This window comes from Pelodiscus sinensis, unplaced genomic scaffold (assembly GCF_049634645.1).
Source record: "Pelodiscus sinensis isolate JC-2024 unplaced genomic scaffold, ASM4963464v1 ctg45, whole genome shotgun sequence".
Taxonomy (NCBI): domain Eukaryota; kingdom Metazoa; phylum Chordata; order Testudines; family Trionychidae; genus Pelodiscus; species Pelodiscus sinensis.
Genome location: NW_027465963.1, coordinates 32,375 through 52,465, shown reverse-complemented (window position 1 = coordinate 52,465; position 20,091 = coordinate 32,375). Strand labels below are relative to the sequence as shown.

Here is a 20,091-nt window from a genome sequence, read left to right as displayed (position 1 = left end):
CGCCGTCCTTTGGCGCTGCAGGACCAACCCGGCAGCACTCCAGGAGCAGCTGGGGTGCTGCCAGGTTGGTCCCGCAGCCCCGAGGGGCAGCGCTACGAGACCAACCCGGCAGCACCCCAGCTGCTCTGCTCCCAGCTTCCCCGATTCAGCTGCTGGTCAGTTTCAGCAGCAGCTGAATGGGGGAAGCCTGTCCAGCTGCCCCAGCACTTCCGGGTTCCTGATGGTGCCGGGCCATCACGAGTCCCGGAGCATTGGATGCCGAACTAATGGAGTTTTACTAATGGATCGCCATTTTTGCGATCGGGGCTTTTTTCCGGAAAAGACTACTGGGCTGTCTACACTGGCCCTTTTCCGGAACAGTGTTCCGGAATAAGGACTTATGCCCGAGCGGGAGCAGAATAGTTTTTCCGGAATAGCAGCTGATTTTGTACAGTAGAGCATCGTTGCTTTTCCGGAAATTTAATGGCCAGTGTAGACAGCTTGCAGCTTATTCCGGAAAAGCGGCTGATTTTCTGGAATAAGTGGCCCAGTGTAGACACAGCCCAGGTCTCCACAGCAGACCCCAAGAGAGCCCCCAGAGACCACAAACCAGATAAGGATCGAAGGTGCCTGGCCAGGTTTATTGCTAAGTGAAGTACAACAATAGTTGTCAGTAGACTCTGCTGAACCACTACGCATATGCAATTTGTAACTGGACTGACTCAGTGGGAAATTTCCACTGCTCCCCTAGGTCATCCAAAGACTGTCCCCCTAAGATACCACTCTATGTACAGGTACAAGAAGTTACACACCGTTGCTGATGCTGTCACGTTACTACCCTCTGATGCTACTTAGATACCATCCATCACCCTGTCCCTTGTGGTTTGATTAGATCATCTCTATCCATCATTCTGTCATTTCAGACCCTTTCCTGAACCTGGGTCAGTATCTTTGGGGAGTGGGTGCCAAGGTCTTTAATGAGCTGGTGGTACCATGTGCTTTCAACTTATGACCAGTACCAATTCCTGTTTTACAGTTGGTACCTAGCACTAATTACTGGTGTACACCTGGGCCTATTACCAATGAGTGTTTTGCACTCTCAGCCCTGTTTGTGCCAAGTTCTGTGAGCTGGGGCCTGCCTCTTGCTCACAGCTTAGCTTTATGTTAGCTAGGCCTCAAGCCTCAGACCAGCCCTGTGCTACATGTACTTATTTTTTAGGCCTTCATTTTACTACATTAGGATTAATTGATAAGCCCAGGCTTATCAGTTAATCATGTAAATCCGTGGTTTCCAACCGCTGGCCCACTGCTTCTTCACCAATGGAGCACCTCCCTCCCTCCCTCCACGCTTGGGGAGGGAAGGGGGTGTGAAGGAGGGAGGTGCACCAGGCTCTTAATACATTTAAAAAATACAAGTGTATGATTATCGGATAGTTGACTAGTTGCTTACATTCCTCCTGGTAGCTGGCCTTGTTTGTGAAGACAGGCCAAAAAGCATTGAGTACTTCAGCTTTTCCCACATCATCTGTCACTAGGTTACTTCCCTCATCCAGTAAGGGCCCCACACTCTCTCTGATCACCCTCTTATTGCTAACATGCCTGTAGAAACCTTTCTTGTTACCCTTCACATCCCTTGCTAGCTGCAATTCCAATTGTGCTTTTGCCTTCCTGATAACTCCCCTGTATTCTCGGGCAATATATTTATACTCCTCCCTCGTCATCTGTCCAAGTTTCCACTTCTTGTAAGCTTCCTTTTTGTGTTTCAGCTTGCCAAGGATTTCCCTGCTAAGCCAAGCTGGTTGCCTATCATATTTGCTTTTTCTTACAGCGCATTGGGTTTGCTCTATGGGACTAAAGGTGTAGTAGTTTAGATCTTCCTCCTCAGACTGGAGCCTAGGCTCTGAGACCATCCAAACCCATTGTGCTATCTAGATCCTGTCATACCATAATGAGCTTTCATCAGAAAAGACCCAAAGAGTCTTTTACTGTGTTGGGTTGACTAAAGCTAGAACAAAGGAGATATATTTTTAAGATGCACTGTGGTAATGGTGAAAAAGGAGTTCGGTAATTGTGAACTGAACTTAATTTTGAAACAAAATCTCACCCTTGCAGCACAGACCTTCTCTCCTTGAGATTAGGGAATAGACATCCATCTTTTCTTTGCTCTCCGTTGTAATCACTCTGTGTGTTGGTTTTGTAGATTATCTTGATAATGGCAGTAATAAAATGGCAATCCAGCAGGCAGATAAACTGCTAAAAAAACACAAGGATCTTCACTGCGCTAAGGTAAATTTGATTGCTTTTCTTTATGGTATTTTCCTGAGTAAACACGGTTCTGAAATTTGGGGAAATTCTACTATCCCATTCAAGCATCCAGTAATCTGATTTTCTTTTTAAAGAAGCCATAATGTTTCTTGACAGTTTTCAGAAGGTTAATAGAACACTTCGAATAATTGAATATCATATTTGTTTGAAAATGTGTAAAGAAATATTTTCTAACCTGCAAAAATTCCACCCTTTGGGCTATGCTGTTACCAGGGCTTCTGCTATTCTGTCCCTCTCCCAGGCTCCTGGCTACTAATGCAGTTGCCACTTATCAGAGCTTTCCCAAGCTGCAGAAGAGTGAAACTGATGATGAATAGTTTTAGCTCTTCTTCTGAATAGCAGCAGTGAAAACCTGGCAAGAGTGGTTGGTTTTCACTCTGCTACAAGTAGGGAGAATTGAGCAGCAGCAAAAGCACTGCAACTGGCAGTCTACAGACTGAGGAAGGCAGCACTGCATCACTTTACACCAGTGTTTCTTAAATTTTTTAAGACCGTGGAACACCAAACCATTTTTTTTTTAAATGCGGAACACTGGGGGAAAGCTGCTGAGCAAAAAAAAAAAAAAAACCCAAGAAAAACAAAACAACGGTCGCTGCTCCTTTAATTGCTGTGTGTGTTGTCTCAACTGAGTTTCCATCTCCGCGGGGGGGGGAAGTTAAAAGAGGCCGTGGTACACCTCTGACTGTCTTGCAGCGCACAGTTTAAGAAACACTGCTTTACACCTGTAGAAACCATTTCATATTTAGCTAGAAGCCATCTTGTATAACAGAAACCATTTCAGCTTTTCTCTCAAGCACGTAGACCAGAGTGATCTTTGTCACCCCGTGAGAAGAGGCCTACAGGATGGGCTATTAGAATGTGTTAATTGGGCTGGTTGGGACAGGAGATGTACTCCCTCGCACCTGTCCGCCATCTTGTTGATAAGGCTTTGTTTTTCCTAGTTTAATTGAGGATTTCTGTAATTGGATGCTGTGAGGTCAGACTGTTCGGTTAAGGGTAAAAAGATACTAGGATTGATTGTATTAGCAGCCTTACTGGGCCCAGCAGAGCCGGGCCCACGTTTGGCTCACTTGGCTTTACTGATCAATAAAGCTGTCTGTTTAGCCACGTAAACTGAGTGAGGCCTTTGCTTCAACACACCCATGGCTTTCAACCTTTTTTCATTTGCTGTCCCCTAAAAACATTTTAATGATGGTGCAGGCCCCTTTAGAAATCTTAGACATAGGTTGAAAACAACAGTTTTAGACTATTTGCATTTGGAAGATATTCTTTGCCATCTTAAGGGGTGTGTTTTAAATGAAAGCTTACATTCTTCAGAAATTGATGGTAGTCACTTAGGCAAGTTTGTTTCTCACCATGGACAAGTTGATTTTTCTCTAATGATCCTTTGTTTCAAAATAAGTTTCTTCTGTAGGTGTTGGCAGTGGTTTTAATAGCTGCTTCTTTATTACGTATATAGGTATTAAAAGCGATTGGCTTGCAGAGAACTGGGAAACAAGATGAAGCATTTGCTCTTGCACAAGAAGTAACTGCACTCGAACCTACAGATGACAACTCTTTGCAAGCACTGACTATCCTTTACCGGGAAATGCATAGACGTAGGTTTTCTGGTTTTACTTTTCTCCTGGAAATTTGAGCTGCTTGATCCTAATTATATAATCTTTCCTCTGGCCTTTCTTTAAAATGAATTGTCTGGAATTCAAAGGGAAATGTACAAGGTACAGTTTTCAAACATAGGCTCTTGAATAGGTGGTTCAGACATGGGATTCAGGTGCCCAGTTTGGCACAAAACTCTGTAAATGCCCTTTTGGCATAAACATGTCTGTTCAATTATTTTAAAGAAAGATGTCCTAGCTAGGCTCCTGTTATTGAAAATTGGGTTCACGGTAATTTAACGTGGTGTGTTAGTCATAATATCAAACAAGTTCATTCAAATGTATTCCAGTGAAAAGAATGTGAAGTTGTTAATTTAAATAGAAATGATGTGTAAATCGTAAGCAGCTAATACTATATATGAACTTTGAAGAGCAGACAACTATGATTCTATGTAAAATAATGTGTATATAGTCAAGGAATTTGGCCCCTCAAAATGTCTTTAGAAGTTGTCTTGTAGACTTAGTGGGGAAATCCTGACTTCTCCCTTTCCTGTTACTCTTGAAAACAATTCCTCTAAATCAAAACTTCTTGGTTACGTCTACACTGGCATGATTTTGCACAAGAACTCTTTTGCGGAAGAGTTCTTGTGCAAAAACTCTTCCAGAAGAGAGTGTCTACACTGGCATGTGCCTTTGCGCAAGAGCATCCATGCCAGTGTAGACGCTCTCTTGCGCAAGAAAGCTCTGATGGCCATTTTAACCATCCGGCTTTCTTGTGCAAGAAATTCATGGTGCCTCTCGACACTGGCCTGTTGCACAAGAACAGTTGCACAAGAGGGCTTATTCTTGAGTGGGAGCATCATAGTTCTTGCGCAAGAAGCACTGATTTCATACATTAGAACATCAGTGTTCTTGTGCAAGAACTCGTGGCCAGTGTAGACAAGCAGCAAGTTTTGGCGCAAAAGCAGGTGCTTTTGCGCAAGATTGCACCAATGTAAACACAGCCCTTGAGTGATTCAGTAAACAAAGCTGTGCATGCTTACTGTGAAAGAGAAAGCATACATGGTTTGGTTTGTCTGCAGCGCAAAGACATACCTTATCACTTTCCTGAAGATGTGTCACTAATGTTCATTATCAGGTTTCCTGCAGAAAATGACTGAATTGAGACACTTTTTGCCATGAGGAGGTATAACTGCACAGCACTATTTCTTTGATGTAGCAACCTCTTCTGTCCTTTACTAATTGTGATAATATGAAGCCTCTTCATATCTGCTTTTACATCTTTATTTCAACAATTCTCAACTTAAAAACCAGAAAAATATAAACACAAAAATAATTGAATGTATTACACATAGAAGTTAATTATTCAAGAACATATAAAACACACTAAACCTTATTAATACCTTGCATATATATATATATAATGCGTTTATGTGAAGAGTAACTTGAATTTAAGAAAATTACATTCAGTAATAATTGTGTAAGTACAAGTGCACCCCCCTCCAAAAAAGAGTGCAAGGCGAAGGAAGAATGGTAAAATCAAATACAAATAGTGTCTAGGTATTCTAAATGTCTAATCCTAACTTATTTCAAGATAAGCTTATTTTTAAAGGAGATTGAAAACATAAAAGCCACTTTGGAAATATGAGGGTTTTGTAATGTACAGCATAATCTCTCCTCCTGTGTTAGGCAGTGATTTTCAAACTATGGTTTGGGACCCCAAAGTGGGTCATGAACCTGATTTAATTGGGTAGCCAGGACTGATGTTAAACTTGCTGGGGCCTGGGGCCAAATTGCCCCAAACTCTCTCGGACCAATGCCTTCAGTCCTGGATGGTGGGGCTCCGTTACAGACCTACTCATCATCATCAACAACCATAGGCTCAACGCCTGTTGGTGTCCAATGTCTCCCTCACTATTTCCTTCCATCTTTCCCTGTCCAGTGCAGAGTGGCTTAGTTTCTGTAGACTAGCTCCTCACCAATCAACTAGATCATCTACCCATTCTCTGTGGGGTCTGCCTCTCCTATTGGTACCATCCATTATGCCGAATACCAGGCTCTTAACTTTTTGCTCGTCGTTCATTCTGCAGATATGCCCGAATAGCTGTAACTTCCATTGTATAACCACCTGCAGTAGGTTCTCTTTCAGCTGTATCTTCCTATTTAATTCCTCGTTGGTGACCACCTGCATCCATTCTATTCTCAGGATCTTTACTGCCCAAGGTTAAAACTCTTTGGCTTGGCTTTTCCCCCCTGCCTGGGTCAGTTGGGCTCAGACTTTGGCACCCATCCCACCCCACACCCAGGGTGGCAGGGCTCAGGCTTTGGTCCCCTGTCCTGAGTCATGTAATCATTTTTGTTGTCAAAAGGAGCTCGTGGTGCAGTGAAGTTTGATAATTGCTTCATTAGAGGGAGTTTCCTTAAAACAGTTTGAATTCCTCAAGTTTATTCTGTCTTAATAAATAGTTTATTTTTAAAGTAGACAGTCTCTGTGTGACCAAAGTACAAATCTAGAATTGGTGAAGTGTCTCAGAATGGGTGACCTTGGAAGTGTTTTAACTCCAACCTGAAAGCATTCAGAATGTTTTTGCAAAAAAACAGACTTTTTTTTTAAAATTATTTCTACTTGCCTACTGTGTAATTGAATTACTTTGCACAGCATCCCAGATGCTATCTTGAAATAGCTGCTTTATAATCTTCTGTCCCAAATGTGTCTGAATTGAACAATCTGTTTTTGGTTTAGCGGAGTTGGTAACTAAACTTTACGAGGCAGCTGTAAAGAAGGTTCCCAACAGTGAGGAATATCATTCTCATCTCTTCATGGCCTATGCCAGAGTCGGGGAATACAAGAAGATGCAACAGGTACCTTCACCCATTTCAGTTACAGTAATTGTAGGTGGTGCATTTAATAATGGTGGGGGCAAAGTTCTTAAGACAGAAATGTGAATTTAGTTTTGTTTTTCCCCAGTTGATAGTTGCCCATGAAACAAAGTAAATAATAAATCTAACATTTCCTTAAGGCTCTTCTCTGTATCCTACTATACTAGTGACCAGCACCTTTTAAAACGTTCTAGAAATCTGAGTTGAATCAATACTAAAATTCTACTTCATGATTTTGATATAGGGTTAGTTAGAACCGCTACTCAGATTTGTTTTTTATATAGAAGACAGTTGCTTCATTTCCCCTTAAAAAGGATAACTTTTATGAACTACACTGTGTGGTCTGTACTGATGTTGTATGTTGGTTGGCTGCCTTGGCCTATTAGCTTCCTGTTGATACCTATATCCAAGAGTACTAAGTTAGCAAATAGGGCAGTGTATTAGGAGTAGTTAGCTTCAATGAGACTTCCTGAGGGCCACAATTTCAAATAACATACAGTAAAGTTCCGATAATCCAGCACCTTTAGGACCCAGGGGGTGCCGGACTATCAGATATGCCGGACTATCAGAAGGGGGGGGGCTATGAGGGGTCTAGAGTGGTGTGGGAGGATGCCACCCCAGACCCCTCATAGCCCCCCCTTCTGATAGTCCGGCTCTGCCCCAGGCGTCCCCGATTTAGCCGCTGCTGGTCAGTTTCAGCAGCAGCTGAGTCGGGATGCTTGCGGCAGAGCAGCTGGGGTGCTGCCGGGTTGGTCCTGCAGCACCAAGGGACAGCACTACAGGACCCAGCTTCCAGCTGCTCTGCCCCCAGCTTCCCCGATTCAGCTGCTGGTCAGTTTCAGCAGCGGCTGAATCGGGGAAGCTGGGGGCAGAGCAGCTCCAATGGTCCGGCTGCCCGGAGCACTTCTGGGTTCCTGATGGTGCCGGACCATCAGATGCTGGACCACTGGAGTTTTACTGTATAAACTTAATCTTTTTTTTTTTTTTTTTTTTTTTTTGGGCCTGTACTCTTGTTTCTAGAAAGCAGTGTGTAGTTAGACTGTGCACCTTGTGTTTTGATACATGCAAAGAAAAAACAGGCTTTTCTTCTATCTTGACTTTCAGTTGACAAGACAAGTCTCATGCTTGTTAGTTTTGTTTTTCATCCTTCCGAAATTAGGTGCCTAGAGCACGGGTTCCTAACCACCAGTCTGCTGACTCCTGCCTGCCGGGCTGTGCCCCAGCTGCTAATGAGCTCCGCTCGCTGGGGAGCTCTATTCCCGATAAGGTGCACGCCTGCCCGCGCACTTAAAAATTCTCCTCCCACAGTGAGTAGCACTGCAGGCTGCCCTGTGTGCCACGGCTGGAGCCAGCTCGTGGTGAGGCTGTCCCTACTGGGGCAGCCTCACTATGGCCCTGGTTCTAGCTCTGGTGGTAGCCACGTGGACTGGGTGGCAGGGCTGCATGATGAGCGGGCTAGTGCTGGGGGGCTCTAGGAGTGGGGCTAATACTGAGGGCTGGGACTGCAGGGAGGCTCTGGGGGTGCTGGGTGCAGTAGGACTCTGGGGTCAGTGGCTGGAACTGGGGGTAGTGGATGGGTGGGGGGGCCTCTAGGGGTTAGGGCTGGCACTGGGGGACTCGGGAGGCTGGGGCTTTTGGTGGACCGGTAACCTTTTATTTGCATATTTGAATATTCATTAGTTGCATAATGCATACGCAAATAAAATGTTGCCAGTCTGCCACAAATTTGTGAATGGGTTTGCCAGTCCCTGGTATCAAAAAGGTTGGGAACCGCTGGCCTAGAGAGTGCCTATAAATGCAAGTCTCTCTTCAAAGTGTGCATGTACTCCCTCTTCAATGTACAGTAAACTTCCGATAATCCGGCACTTTTAGGACCCAGGGGGTGCCGGATTATCAGATATGCCAGACTGTCAGAAGGGGGGGCTATGAGGGGTCTAGAGTGGTGTGGGGGGGATGCCACCCCAGACCTCTCATAGCCCCCCCCTTCCGATAGTCCGGCTCTGCCCCAGGTGTCCCCGATTCAGCCACTGCTGGTCAGTTTCAGCAGCAGCTGAATTGGGGACGCCTGCAGCAGAGCAGCTGGGGTGCTGCCAGGTTGGTCCGGCAGCACTGCTCCTCGGCGCTACTGGACCAACCCGGCAGCCCCCCAGCTGCTCTGCCCCAGGCGTCCTGATTCAGCCACTGCTGAAACTGACCAGGGGCTGACTCCAGGAAGCCCGAGGTAGAGCTGCTCTGACCCAGGCTTCTTGGAGTCAGCTGCTGGTCAGTTTCAACAGCAGCTGAATCGGGAAGCCTGGGACAGAGCAGCTGGGATGCTGCTGGGTTGGTCCCGCAGCGCCGAGGGGCAGCACTACGGGACCTACCCAGCAGCACTCCAGCTGCTCTGCCCCTGGCTTCCCCGATTCAGCCGCTGGTCAGTTTCAACAGTGGCTGAATCGGGGAAACCGGGGGCAGAGCAGCTCCAATGGTCTGGCTGCCCGGAGCACTTCCGGGTTCCTGATGGTGCCGGACCATCAGGAGTGCCGGACCGTCAGATGCTGGACCAATGGAGTTTTACTGTATAAAGAAGCAGAGTGAAGAAGGCAAATTGATTCCAAGCTCTCTTCCCCCTGTATTAGGGTCTTTGTACAGAGATTCAAGTCACTTTGTCTCCACAACCAACAAATAGAGTTGAAAAATGGTGATTAATCTCTCTGTGGCCCAGCTGCAAATGGCTTAATTTCAACAGGGTTGAATCACTGGTGTATGTAGTGAGTGCTAGTAGGAATGGGGTAGGTTTAGAAGATTAAATAATAAAAGAACAAGTTAAAAATCACCAAGAAAAGTTAGATGCCTGCAAGTCACCAGGGCCTCAGTTGGAGTATTGTGTTCAGTTCTGGGCACCGCATTTCAAGAAAGATGTGGAGAAATTGGAGAGGGTCCAGAGAAAAGCAACAAAAATGATGAAAGGTCTAGAGAACATGAGCTATGAGTGAGGATGTTAAGTATCAGGTAATTGATTAATCAAATGCATCGACTAGTCTATAGGGCACCTCTGCCTTTGCAGTGTAGCAATAGCCCTAGGGCCCTGCACTACTCGAAACAGTTCTGCTGGACAGCATTGTCCAAGAGCAACAAGAATGATTAAAGGTCTAGAGCGCATGACCTATGAGAGAAGACTGAAAGAATTGGGATTGTTTAGTTTGGAAAGGAGATGACTGAGAGGGGACATGATAGTGGTTTTCAGGTATCTAAAAGGGTGTCATAAGGTGTCATATCCCCCCCTTAGTCTCCTCTTTTCCAAGCTGGAAAGTCCCAGTCTCCTTCATCTCTCCTCATATGGGACCTGTTCCAAACCCCTAATCATTTTAGTTGCCCTTCTCTGAACCTTTTCTAATGCCAGTATATCTCTTTTTGAGATGAGGAGATCACATCTGTACGCAGTATTCAAGATGTGGGTGCCCCATGGATTTATATAAGGGCAATAAGATATTCTCCATCTTATTCTCTATGGGTATATCTACACTACCACCCTAGTTCAAACTAGGGTGGTTAATGTAGGCAACCAAAGTTGCAAATGAAGCCCGGGATTTGAATTTCCTGGTCTTCATTTGCATCTTGCTGGGCACCGCCATTTTTAAATGTCCGCTAGTTCGGACTCCGTGCCCGCGGCTACACACGGCACGGACTAGGTAGTTCGAATTAGGCTTCCTATTCCGAACTACCGTTACTCCTCGTGGAACGAGGTGTACCGGTAGTTCGGAATAGGAAGCCTAATCCGAGCCGCGTGTAGCTGCGGGCACGGAGTCCGAACTAGCGGACATTTAAAAATGGCGGTGCCCAGCAAGATGCATCTTAATGGGTAAGATAGTTGGAGTCTTTGTTAATTCCTCTGCGGAGAGTGTCGAATTTTAGCATGAATGCCAGTTCAGAGGATTCCCTTTCAAGTGCAGATTTGAATGTCTTCTGAAGTAGGATGCAGGTTAGCAGGTCATTCAGACAGTGTCCTTTCTGGTTGAAATGACAAGCAACTGTTTTTTCTTTGTGATCCTGTCTAATGTCTGTTTTGTGGGCATTGATTCTTTGGCGAAGTGTCTGAGACGTTTGTCCAATGTACATAGCAGACGGACACTTTCGGCACATGATAGCATAGATGATATTTCTGGAGGCGCAGGAATATGTATTCTTGATCTTATAACTCACTTGGTTAGGCCCAATAATGGTGTCAGCAGAGTGAATATGTGGACAAAGCTGGCAGCGGGGTTTGTTGCAAGGGAAAGTACCAGGGTTGGTATTAGTGTGGTATGTCCTGTGGTTGTTGGTAAGAATCATCTTGAGGTTAGGTGGTTGTCTATAGGAGACTATGGGTCTGTCTCCCAGAGCTTCTTGTAGTTTAGTGTCCTGTTCCAGTATAGGCTGTAATCTATTGATAATGTGTTGGACAGGTTTAAGTTGGGAGCTGTAGGTGATGACAAGTGGTGTTCTATTGTTGGTTTTCTTGGGTCTGTCTTGTAGTAGATGGTTTCTAGGTATTCGTTTGGCTCTTTCGATTTGCTTTTTTATTTCTCCAGGTGGGTAGTTGAGGTTTATAAATGCTTGGTAGAGATCCTGAAGTTTCTGGTCTCTGTCAGTGGGATTAGAGCAGATGCGGTTGTATCGAAGGGCTTGGCTATAGATGATGGATCGTATGGTGTGTGCTGGATGGGAGCTGGAAGCATGTAGGTAATTGTATGAGTCAGTGGGTTTTCTGTAGAGGGTGGTGTCTAATTTTCCATTGTTGATTTGTACTGTGGTGTCCAGGAAATGGATCTCTCGTGTGGAATGGTCCAGGCTGAGGTTAATGGTGGGGTGTAGGTTGTTGAAATCTCTGTGGAATGTCTCCAGTGTTTCTTGGCCATGCGTCCAGATCATAAAGATGTCATCGATGTAGCGTAAGTAGAGAAGGGGTAAAAGGGGACGGGAGTTGAGGAAACGTTGTTCTAGGTCAGCCATAAAGATATTAGCATACTGTGGGGACATGCGTGTACCTATGGCTGTGCCGCTGATCTGGAGGTATAAGTTGTTCTCATACTGGAAATAATTGTGGGTGAGAACGAAGTTACATAGGTCTGCTACCAGGTTGGCAGTGGTGTCCTCTGGGATAGTGTTTCTAATAGCTTGTAATCCGTCTTCATGTGGGATGTTGGTATATAGAGCTTCTGCATCCATGGTGGCAAGGATGGTGTTATTGGGGAGGTTATTGATGTTTTGTAGTTTCCTTAGGAAGTCAGTAGTGTCTCGGAGATAGCTGGGGGTGTTGGTTGCGTAGGGTTTGAGGAGAGAGTCTACATAGCTGGATAGACCAGTAGTGAGTGTGCCAATACCAGAGATGATGGGGCGTCCGGGGTGTCCAGGTTTATGGATCTTGGGAAGCAGATAGAAAAATCCTGGTCGGGGGTCGGAAGGTGTTTCTGTGTGGATTTGTTCCCGAGTAGCTGTAGGGAGGCTTTTAAGGAGACAGACTAATTTCTTTTGGTATTCCGAGGTAGGATCAGAGGAGAGAGGTTTGTAAAATGTGGTGTTGGAGAGTTGTCTGGTTGCCTCTTGGTTATAGTCGGCCTTATTCATAATGACCACAGCACCACCTTTGTCAGCTGGTTTGATTATAATGTCCAGGTTGTTTTTGAGACTCTGGATGGCATGTTGTTCAGTGTCGCTGAGATTGTGTGTCGCTTGTTGTTGTTTGCGAATTACGTCAGTCTGTGCGTTGTTGCGGAAGCTTTGTATATAGAAATCTAGATTGTAATTCCGACCGTCAGGGGGAGTCCATTTTCGGCTATCATGTGCCGAAAGTGTCCGTCTGCTATGTACATTGGACAAACGTCTCAGACACTTCGCCAAAGAATCAATGCCCACAAAACAGACATTAGACAGGATCACAAAGAAAAAACAGTTGCTTGTCATTTCAACCAGAAAGGACACTGTCTGAATGACCTGCTAACCTGCATCCTACTTCAGAAGACATTCAAATCTGCACTTGAAAGGGAATCCTCTGAACTGGCATTCATGCTAAAATTCGACACTCTCCGCAGAGGAATTAACAAAGACTCCAACTATCTTACCCATTACAAAGACAGCTTCCCCAATTATCACCTCTAATGCTATTAACTCACAGACATCTCCCCTTCCCCACCTCTAATATCATTAACTCACTGGCATTCACCCCCCCCCCCCCCCACATCCCCCTTCTGTTCTGTAATGTGATTTGTCCTTTTCATGTGTGTTCATTTTTTAAATTGTATCCTTTGGTATATATGGTTGTGACTATTTTCTTCCATTATTTGATCTGAGGAAGTGGGTCTGGCCCACGAAAGCTCATCATCTAATAAACCATCTTGTTAGTCTTTAAAGTGCTACATAGTCCTGTATTTTGTTTCAGCTACACCAGACTAACACGGCTACATTTCTATCACCGTTCTTCTATGTGTCTGACAATTTTATTCTTTACTATAGTTTCAACTAATTTGCCCGGTACTGATGTTAGACTTACCGGTCTGTAATTGCCAGGATTACGTCTAGAGCCCTTTTTAAATATTGGCGTCACGTTAGCTATCTTCCAGTCATTGGGTACAGAAGCTGATTTAAAGGATAGGTTACAAACCATAGTTAATAGTTCCGCAATTTCCCATTTGAGTTCTTTCAGAGCTCTTGGCTGAATGCCATCTGGTCCCGGTGACTTGTTACTGTTAAGTTTATCAATTAATTCCAAAACCTCCTCTAATGACACCTCAATCTGTGACAAATCCTCAGATTTGTCACCTACAAAGGATGGCTCAGGTTTGGGAATCTCCCTAACATCCTCAGCTGTGAAGACTGAAGCAAAGAATTCATTTAGTTTCTCCGCAGTGATTTTATCATCCTTAAGTGCTCTTTTTGTATCTCGATTGTCCATGGGCCCCATTGGCTGTTTAGCCGGCTTCCTGCTTCTGATGTACTTGAAAAACATTTTGTTATTACCTTTTGAGTTTTTGGCTAGCTGTTCTTCCAACTCCTTTTTGGCTTTTATTATTACATTTTTACACTTAATTTGGCAGTGTTTATGCTCCTTTCTATTTACCTCACTAGGATTTGACTTCCACTTTTTAAAAGATGCCTTTTTATCTCTCACTGCTTCTTTTACTTGGTTGTTAAGCCACGGTGGCTCTTTTTTAGTTCTTCTATTTTGTTTTTAATTTGGGGTATACATTTAAGTTGGGCCTCTATTATGGTGTCTTTGAAAAGTGTCCATGCAGCTTGCAGGGATTTTACTGTAGTCACTGTACCTTTTAATTTCTGTTTAACTAACCTCATTTTTTGCATCGTTCCGCTTTTTGAAATTAAATGCCACAGTGTTGGGCTGCTGAGGTGTTCTTCCCACCGCAGGGATGTTAAGTGTTGTTATATTATGGTCATTATTCCCAAGCAGTCCTGTAATAGTTACCTCCTGGACCAGATCCTGCGCTCCACTCAGGACTAAATTGAGAATTGACTCTCCCCGTGTGGGTTCCTGTACCAGCTGCTCCAAGAAGCAGTTGTTTAAGATAACAAGAAATTTTGTGTCTGCATCTCATCCTGAGGTGACACGTACCCAGTCAATATGGGGATAATTGAAATCCCCCACTATTATTGAGTTCTTTATTTTGGTAGCCTCTCTAATCTCCCTTAGCATTTCATAGGCACGATTATTTTCCTGGTCAGGTGGTCGATAATAGCTCCCTACTGTTATATTCTATTAGAGCAGGGAATTACTATCCATAGTGATTCTATGGAACACGTTCATTCATTTAAGATTTTTACTTCATTTGATTCTACATTTTCTTTTACATATAGTGCCACTCCCCCACCCCCAGCACAATCGGTTCTCTCCTTCCAATATATTTTGTACCCTGGTATGACTGTGTGCCATTGATTGTCCTCGCTCCACCAGGTTTCTGTGATGCCTGTTATATCAGTATCCTCCTTTAACACGAGGCACTCTAGTTCACCCATCTTATTATTTAAACTTCTAGCATTTGTGTACAAGCACTTTAAAAACTTGTCTCTGTTTATTTGTCTGCCCTTTTCTGATGTGTCAGATTCTTTTTTATGTGAATGTTTTTCATCTGATCTGGCCCATACTTTATCCTCTTCCATCCTCTCCTCCTGACTAAAACCTAGAGAATCTCTGTCAATAGACTCTCCTCTAAGAGACGTCTGTCTGATCCACGTGTGCCTCAGCCCCAATCGGCTTTTCCCCATCTCTTAGTTTAAAAACTGCTCTGCGACCTTTTTAATGTTAAGTGCCAGCAGTCTGGATCCACTTTGGTTTAGGTGGAGCCCATCCTTCCTGTATAGGGTCCCCCTATCCCAAAAGTTTCCCCAGTTCCTTATAAATCTAAACCCCTCCTCCCTATACCATCGTCTCATCCACGCGTTGAGACTCTGAAGCTCGGCCTGCCTACCTGGCCCTGCGCGTGGAACTGGAAGCATGTCTGAGAACGCCACCATAGAGGTCCTGGATTTCAGTCTCTTTCCTAGCAGCCTAAATTTGGCCTCCAGGACGTCTCTGCTACCCTTCCCTATGTCATTGGTCCCTACATGTACCACGACCACCGGCTCCTCCCCAGCACTACACATAAGGCTATCTAGATGCCTCGAGAAATCCGCAACCTTCGCACCAGGCAGGCAAGTCACCATACAGTTCTCCCGGTCATCGCAAACCCAGCCATCTAGATTTCTAATGATCGAATCTCCCATTACTAACACCTGCCTTTTCCTAATGACTGGAGCTCCCTCCCCCAGAGATGTATCCTCAGTGCGAGAGGATACCCCAACATCTGGAAGGAGGGTCCCAACTATGGGAAGGTTTCCCTCTGCTCCCGTTGACTGCTCTCCTTCCCTGAGCCTTTCATCCTCCTTAACAGCGCAGGGGCTGTCTGACCGGAGGTGGGACAATTGTACAGTGTCCCGGAAAGCCTCATCTACGTACCTCTCGGCCTACGTCAGCTCCTCCAGTTCAGCCACCCTGGCCTCCAAAGCCTGAACTTGGTCTCTGAGGGCCAGGAGCTCCTTGCACCGAATGCGCACATACGCCACCCGCCCACAGGGCAGGTAATCATACATGCTACACTGAGTGCAATGAACAGGATAGCCCACACTCTGCTGCTGGGCTTCTGCCTGCATTCTCTCCTACACCGACCTAGGTTATGGCTAGGCTTTCTAGTTAAATCAGGAAGTTTTGATTAAAACCTTTAAACTATAAAGAATGGCAAGTGTACCTTGGCTCCTTCCCACTCCCTCTCAGAACTCCCTGTTTGCTGCTTCCTGGTCGCTGACTCGCTGCTTTATAAAGCCGTGGCCTTCCTGATAGCCCCGCCCCCTGACTAAAGGCTCAGCCAATGAACAGAGGCTTCTAGATTTCAAACCTTTAGAAGCTCACAGCTTCCAACTGCCGGCCACAGCACGTGCTCCTTCAAACAGACAGACAGACACAAACAAGCTCAGCACACAGCAAGTAACCCACAAACACACACTACAGACAGCCACTTACTTCAAGGGTTCCATATTTGCTCCTCCTTTACCTGGAGAACTCACTCTCAAAAACTCCCTGTTTGCAAAGCTCCCTGGTCGCTGACTCACTGGAAAATGAAGGGATTTCATCTGCACTAAGTGCAAGCTGGTCATTTTATTGGAAGAAAAAATTAGAGAACTTGAGGCCCAAGTATCAACCCTACGTTCTGTCAGAGAAGATGAAGACTTTCTCGATAGAAGGCACCATTTGATACTGTAGGCACAGCAGGCTGAAGAACCAGGGAGGGCAGTACAGAAGAAGGGAAAAAACTGGCAGTATGTAACCTCCAGGAGAAGAAAGCCAACTCAGATATCCCTAATTCCACTAGAGGTAAGTAACCGCTTTCAGGCTCTCTGCGCAGGCAGTACGGTGGAGAATGCTTTGTCAGGGACCTCTCAGGGAAGAGATCAGAAGGAGACCCCATCTACCCGAAGGCATGGGATGTGTAGTCCTAGGGATGGGGTTCCACAACCATCACCCTGAAGAGAAGATGACGGGTGGTGGTGGTCGGAGACTCCCTCCTAAGAGGGATGGAGTCATCCATCTGCGGACCAGACTTGGAATCCCGAAGTGTGCTGCTTACCAGGAGCTAGAATTCAGGATGTGACCAAGAGTCTTCCAAAACTGATCAAACCTTCGGATCGCTACCCCTTCCTGCTTCTCCATGTAGGAACTAACCACACGGCCAAGAATGACCTTGAGTGGGTCATTGCAGATTATGTAGCACTGGGAAGAAGGATCAAGGAATTTGAACCACAAGTGGTGTTCTTGTCCATCCTCCCTGTTGAAGTAAAAGATCCTACCTAGGGATCGTTGAATTGTGGAAGTAAATGCGTCGTTGCGCAGGTGGTGTTGGGGAGAGAGAGGGCTTTGGTTTCTTTAACCATGGGACTCTGTTCCGGGCACAAGGATTGCTAGGAAGAGATGGGATCCACCTAACCAAGGGTCTGTCTACACTACAAAGTTAATTCAAACTAACAGCCGTTAGTTCGAATTAACTTTGATAGGCGCTACACATGCAAACCGCTAGTTGGAACTTAATTGGAACTAGCGGAGCGCTTAATTCGAACTAGGTAAACCTCATTCCACGAGGACTAAGCCTAGTTCGAATTAACTAGTTCGAATTAAGGGCTGTGTAGCCACTTAATTCGAACTAGTGGGAGGCTAGCCCTCCCCAGCTTGCCCTGGTGGCCACTCTGGGCCAAACCAGGGAAACTCTTCTGCCCCCCGCCCGGCCCCGGAGCCCTTAAAGGGGCACGGTCTGGCTACGGTGCCTGTGCCAGGTGCAAGCCTGCCAGCACCCAGCTAGCAGACCCGGCACGGCACGAACCAGCCACCCGCTGCCACCCAGCCCTCTGCCTCTTCCCAGGACCAGGCTGGCGGCTCCCAGGAGTCTGCCCGGGGCCGCAAAAGGCGGGCGCCCGCCTGGTCTAGTGCGGACATCGTGGACCTCATCCATGACCTCCGCACTAGGCACAAGAAAGTGGCCGTCTAGGGCAGGAGAGCTGCCAGCCCAGCCACCCAGGAGCAGGTTTGCATGAAAATCAAGGTGGTCCAGTGAGACCCCCGACCCTGAGCTTAGAACGGCCGTACTGGGTCAGACCAAAGGTCCATCTAGCCCAGTAGCCTGTCTGCCAACAGCGGCCAACACCAGCTACCCCGGAGGGGATGGACCGAAGACAGTGACCAAGCCATTTGTCTCGTGCCATCCATCTCCAGCCTTCCAAAACAGAGGCCAGGGGCACCATTTCTATCCCCTGGCTAATACCACTCTATGGACCCAGTCTCCATGAATTTATCTAACTTCTCTTTAAACTCTGTTCTAGTTGTAGCCTTCACAGCCTCCTGCAGCAAGGAGTTCCACAGGTTGACTACTTGCTTTGTGAAGAACTTTCTGTTATTAGTTTGAAGCCTGCTACCCATTCATTTCATTTTGTGTCCTCTAGTCCTTCTATTATGGGAACTAATGAAGAACTTTTCTTTATGCACCCTCTCCACACCACTCTTGCTTTTATAGACCTCTATCATATCCCCCCTCAGTCTCCTCTTTTCTAAGTTGAGAAGTCCCAGTCTCTTTAGCCTCTCTTCATATGGGACCTGTTCCAAACCCCTGATCATTTTAGTTGCCCTCCCCTCTCCCACCCTCTCTCTTCCCCTCTCCCACCTCCTTTTCCCAGTCTCCCCGAGTTTTGTTCAAGAAAGAGAGTTTCTATTTTTGACCACACGTTTTCTTTATTTTGTACATCAGGAAGGGGGGCTAGGGAAGGGTAAGTGGAAGGAGGTGAGGTAGGAATGGGGTACGAGCCCCCGATGGGGAGGACTGGGGTGGCTCTGCGGGCTTCTGGGGGTGGAAGCTCTCCTGCAGCCTCCCGATTGGACCCCCCCCCCCCCCCCCCCGGATGGCAGCCTGCGGCAAGTGCAGCCGGGCTGATGGCCGAGTGCTGTGATGTGCCGAGTGTGGGCATTCAGGGCACTCCAAGCCAGGACTGCTTTGCTGTCCCTCATTGAGTTAGACAAGCGAGCGGGGAACCCCTGAGAACTGTCTGTCCGGGGTGGGGGTCGGGTCCCTTTAAGCACAGCCCTCGGCTAGCCTGAGACAGCAGCTCCACGCTCTAAGTCCTAATCTGATGCCCTGCCGGCACTGCTTCCGGCCATCCTTAACCTTGGTTCAGGGTCCACTCAGTGTGACATGCTAGTTCGAATTAGCAAAACGCCAATTCAAACTAGTTTTTAGGTCTAGATGCGCTAGTTCGAATTAGCTTAGTTTGAATTAACTAATTCGAATTAAGTGAGATAGTGGGAAGAAACACAAGGAGGAAGGAGCAACAAAGGAGGACCCCTGATTGGAATGGAGAAGGTAGGGCGAACAACTAGTTATCTAAGGTGTTTGATTCCCAGGCTTCTTGCATTTGTGTACAAACAGGAAGAATTATAAGCCCTGTCACAGTCAAGGCACTATTATTTGATTAGAATAACAGAGACTTGGTGGGATGACTCGCATGACTGGAGCACGGTCATGGAAGGGTATGAACTGTTCAGGAAGAACAGGCAGGGGAGAAGAGGAGGAGGAGTTGCATTGTATGTAAGAGAGCAGTAGGATTGCTCAGCGCTCCAGTTTATGGAGGGAGAAAAGCCTGTGGGGAGAGTATGGGTTAAGTTTAGAGGCGGGAGCAACAGAGATGATGTGGTGGTTGGTGTCTGCTATAGACCCGATGAGGTAGATGAGGCTTTCTTCAGACAACTGAGAGAAGCTTCCAGATCACAGGCCTTGGTTCTCGTGGGGGACTTGAATCACCCTGACATCTGTTGGGAGACCAATACAGCAGTACACGGACAGTCCAGGAAGTTTTTGGAGACTGTTGGGGATAACTTCCTGGTACAAGTGCTGAAGGAACCGACCACGGGCCGTGTGCAGCTTGACCTGCTGCTCACAAACAGGGAGGAACTAATAGGGGAAGTAGAGGTGGATAACGACCTGGGAAGCAGTGATCATGAGATGGTCGGGTTCAGGATCCTGAAGAAAGGGGAGCAGCAAAATACACACCCTGGACTTCAGAAGAGCAGACTTTGACTCCCTCAGAGAACTGATGGGCAGGATTCCCTGGGATGCTAACATGAAGGGGAAAGGAGTCCAGGAGAGCTGGCAGTATTTTAAAGAAGCCTTATTGAAGGCACAGGAACAAACCATCCTGATGCGCAGTAAGAAAAGCAAATATGCTAGGCAACCAGATTAAGCTCACCAAGGATTTCCCTGGTAAGCCAAAC

General features: G+C 46.3%; 1 protein-coding gene across 1 annotated transcript in view; it reads left to right on the top strand.

The window, feature by feature from the left end:
• LOC102450730 (uncharacterized) overlaps window positions 1–20,091 on the top strand; it is a 132,996-nt gene that overhangs the window by 83,782 nt on the left and 29,123 nt on the right. The window contains exons 7-9 of the mRNA XM_075917379.1: window positions 2,180–2,265; window positions 3,764–3,902; window positions 6,643–6,761. Coding sequence (XP_075773494.1) covers window positions 2,180–2,265; window positions 3,764–3,902; window positions 6,643–6,761 — 344 coding nt within the window. The remainder of the gene's footprint in view (window positions 1–2,179; window positions 2,266–3,763; window positions 3,903–6,642; window positions 6,762–20,091) is intronic.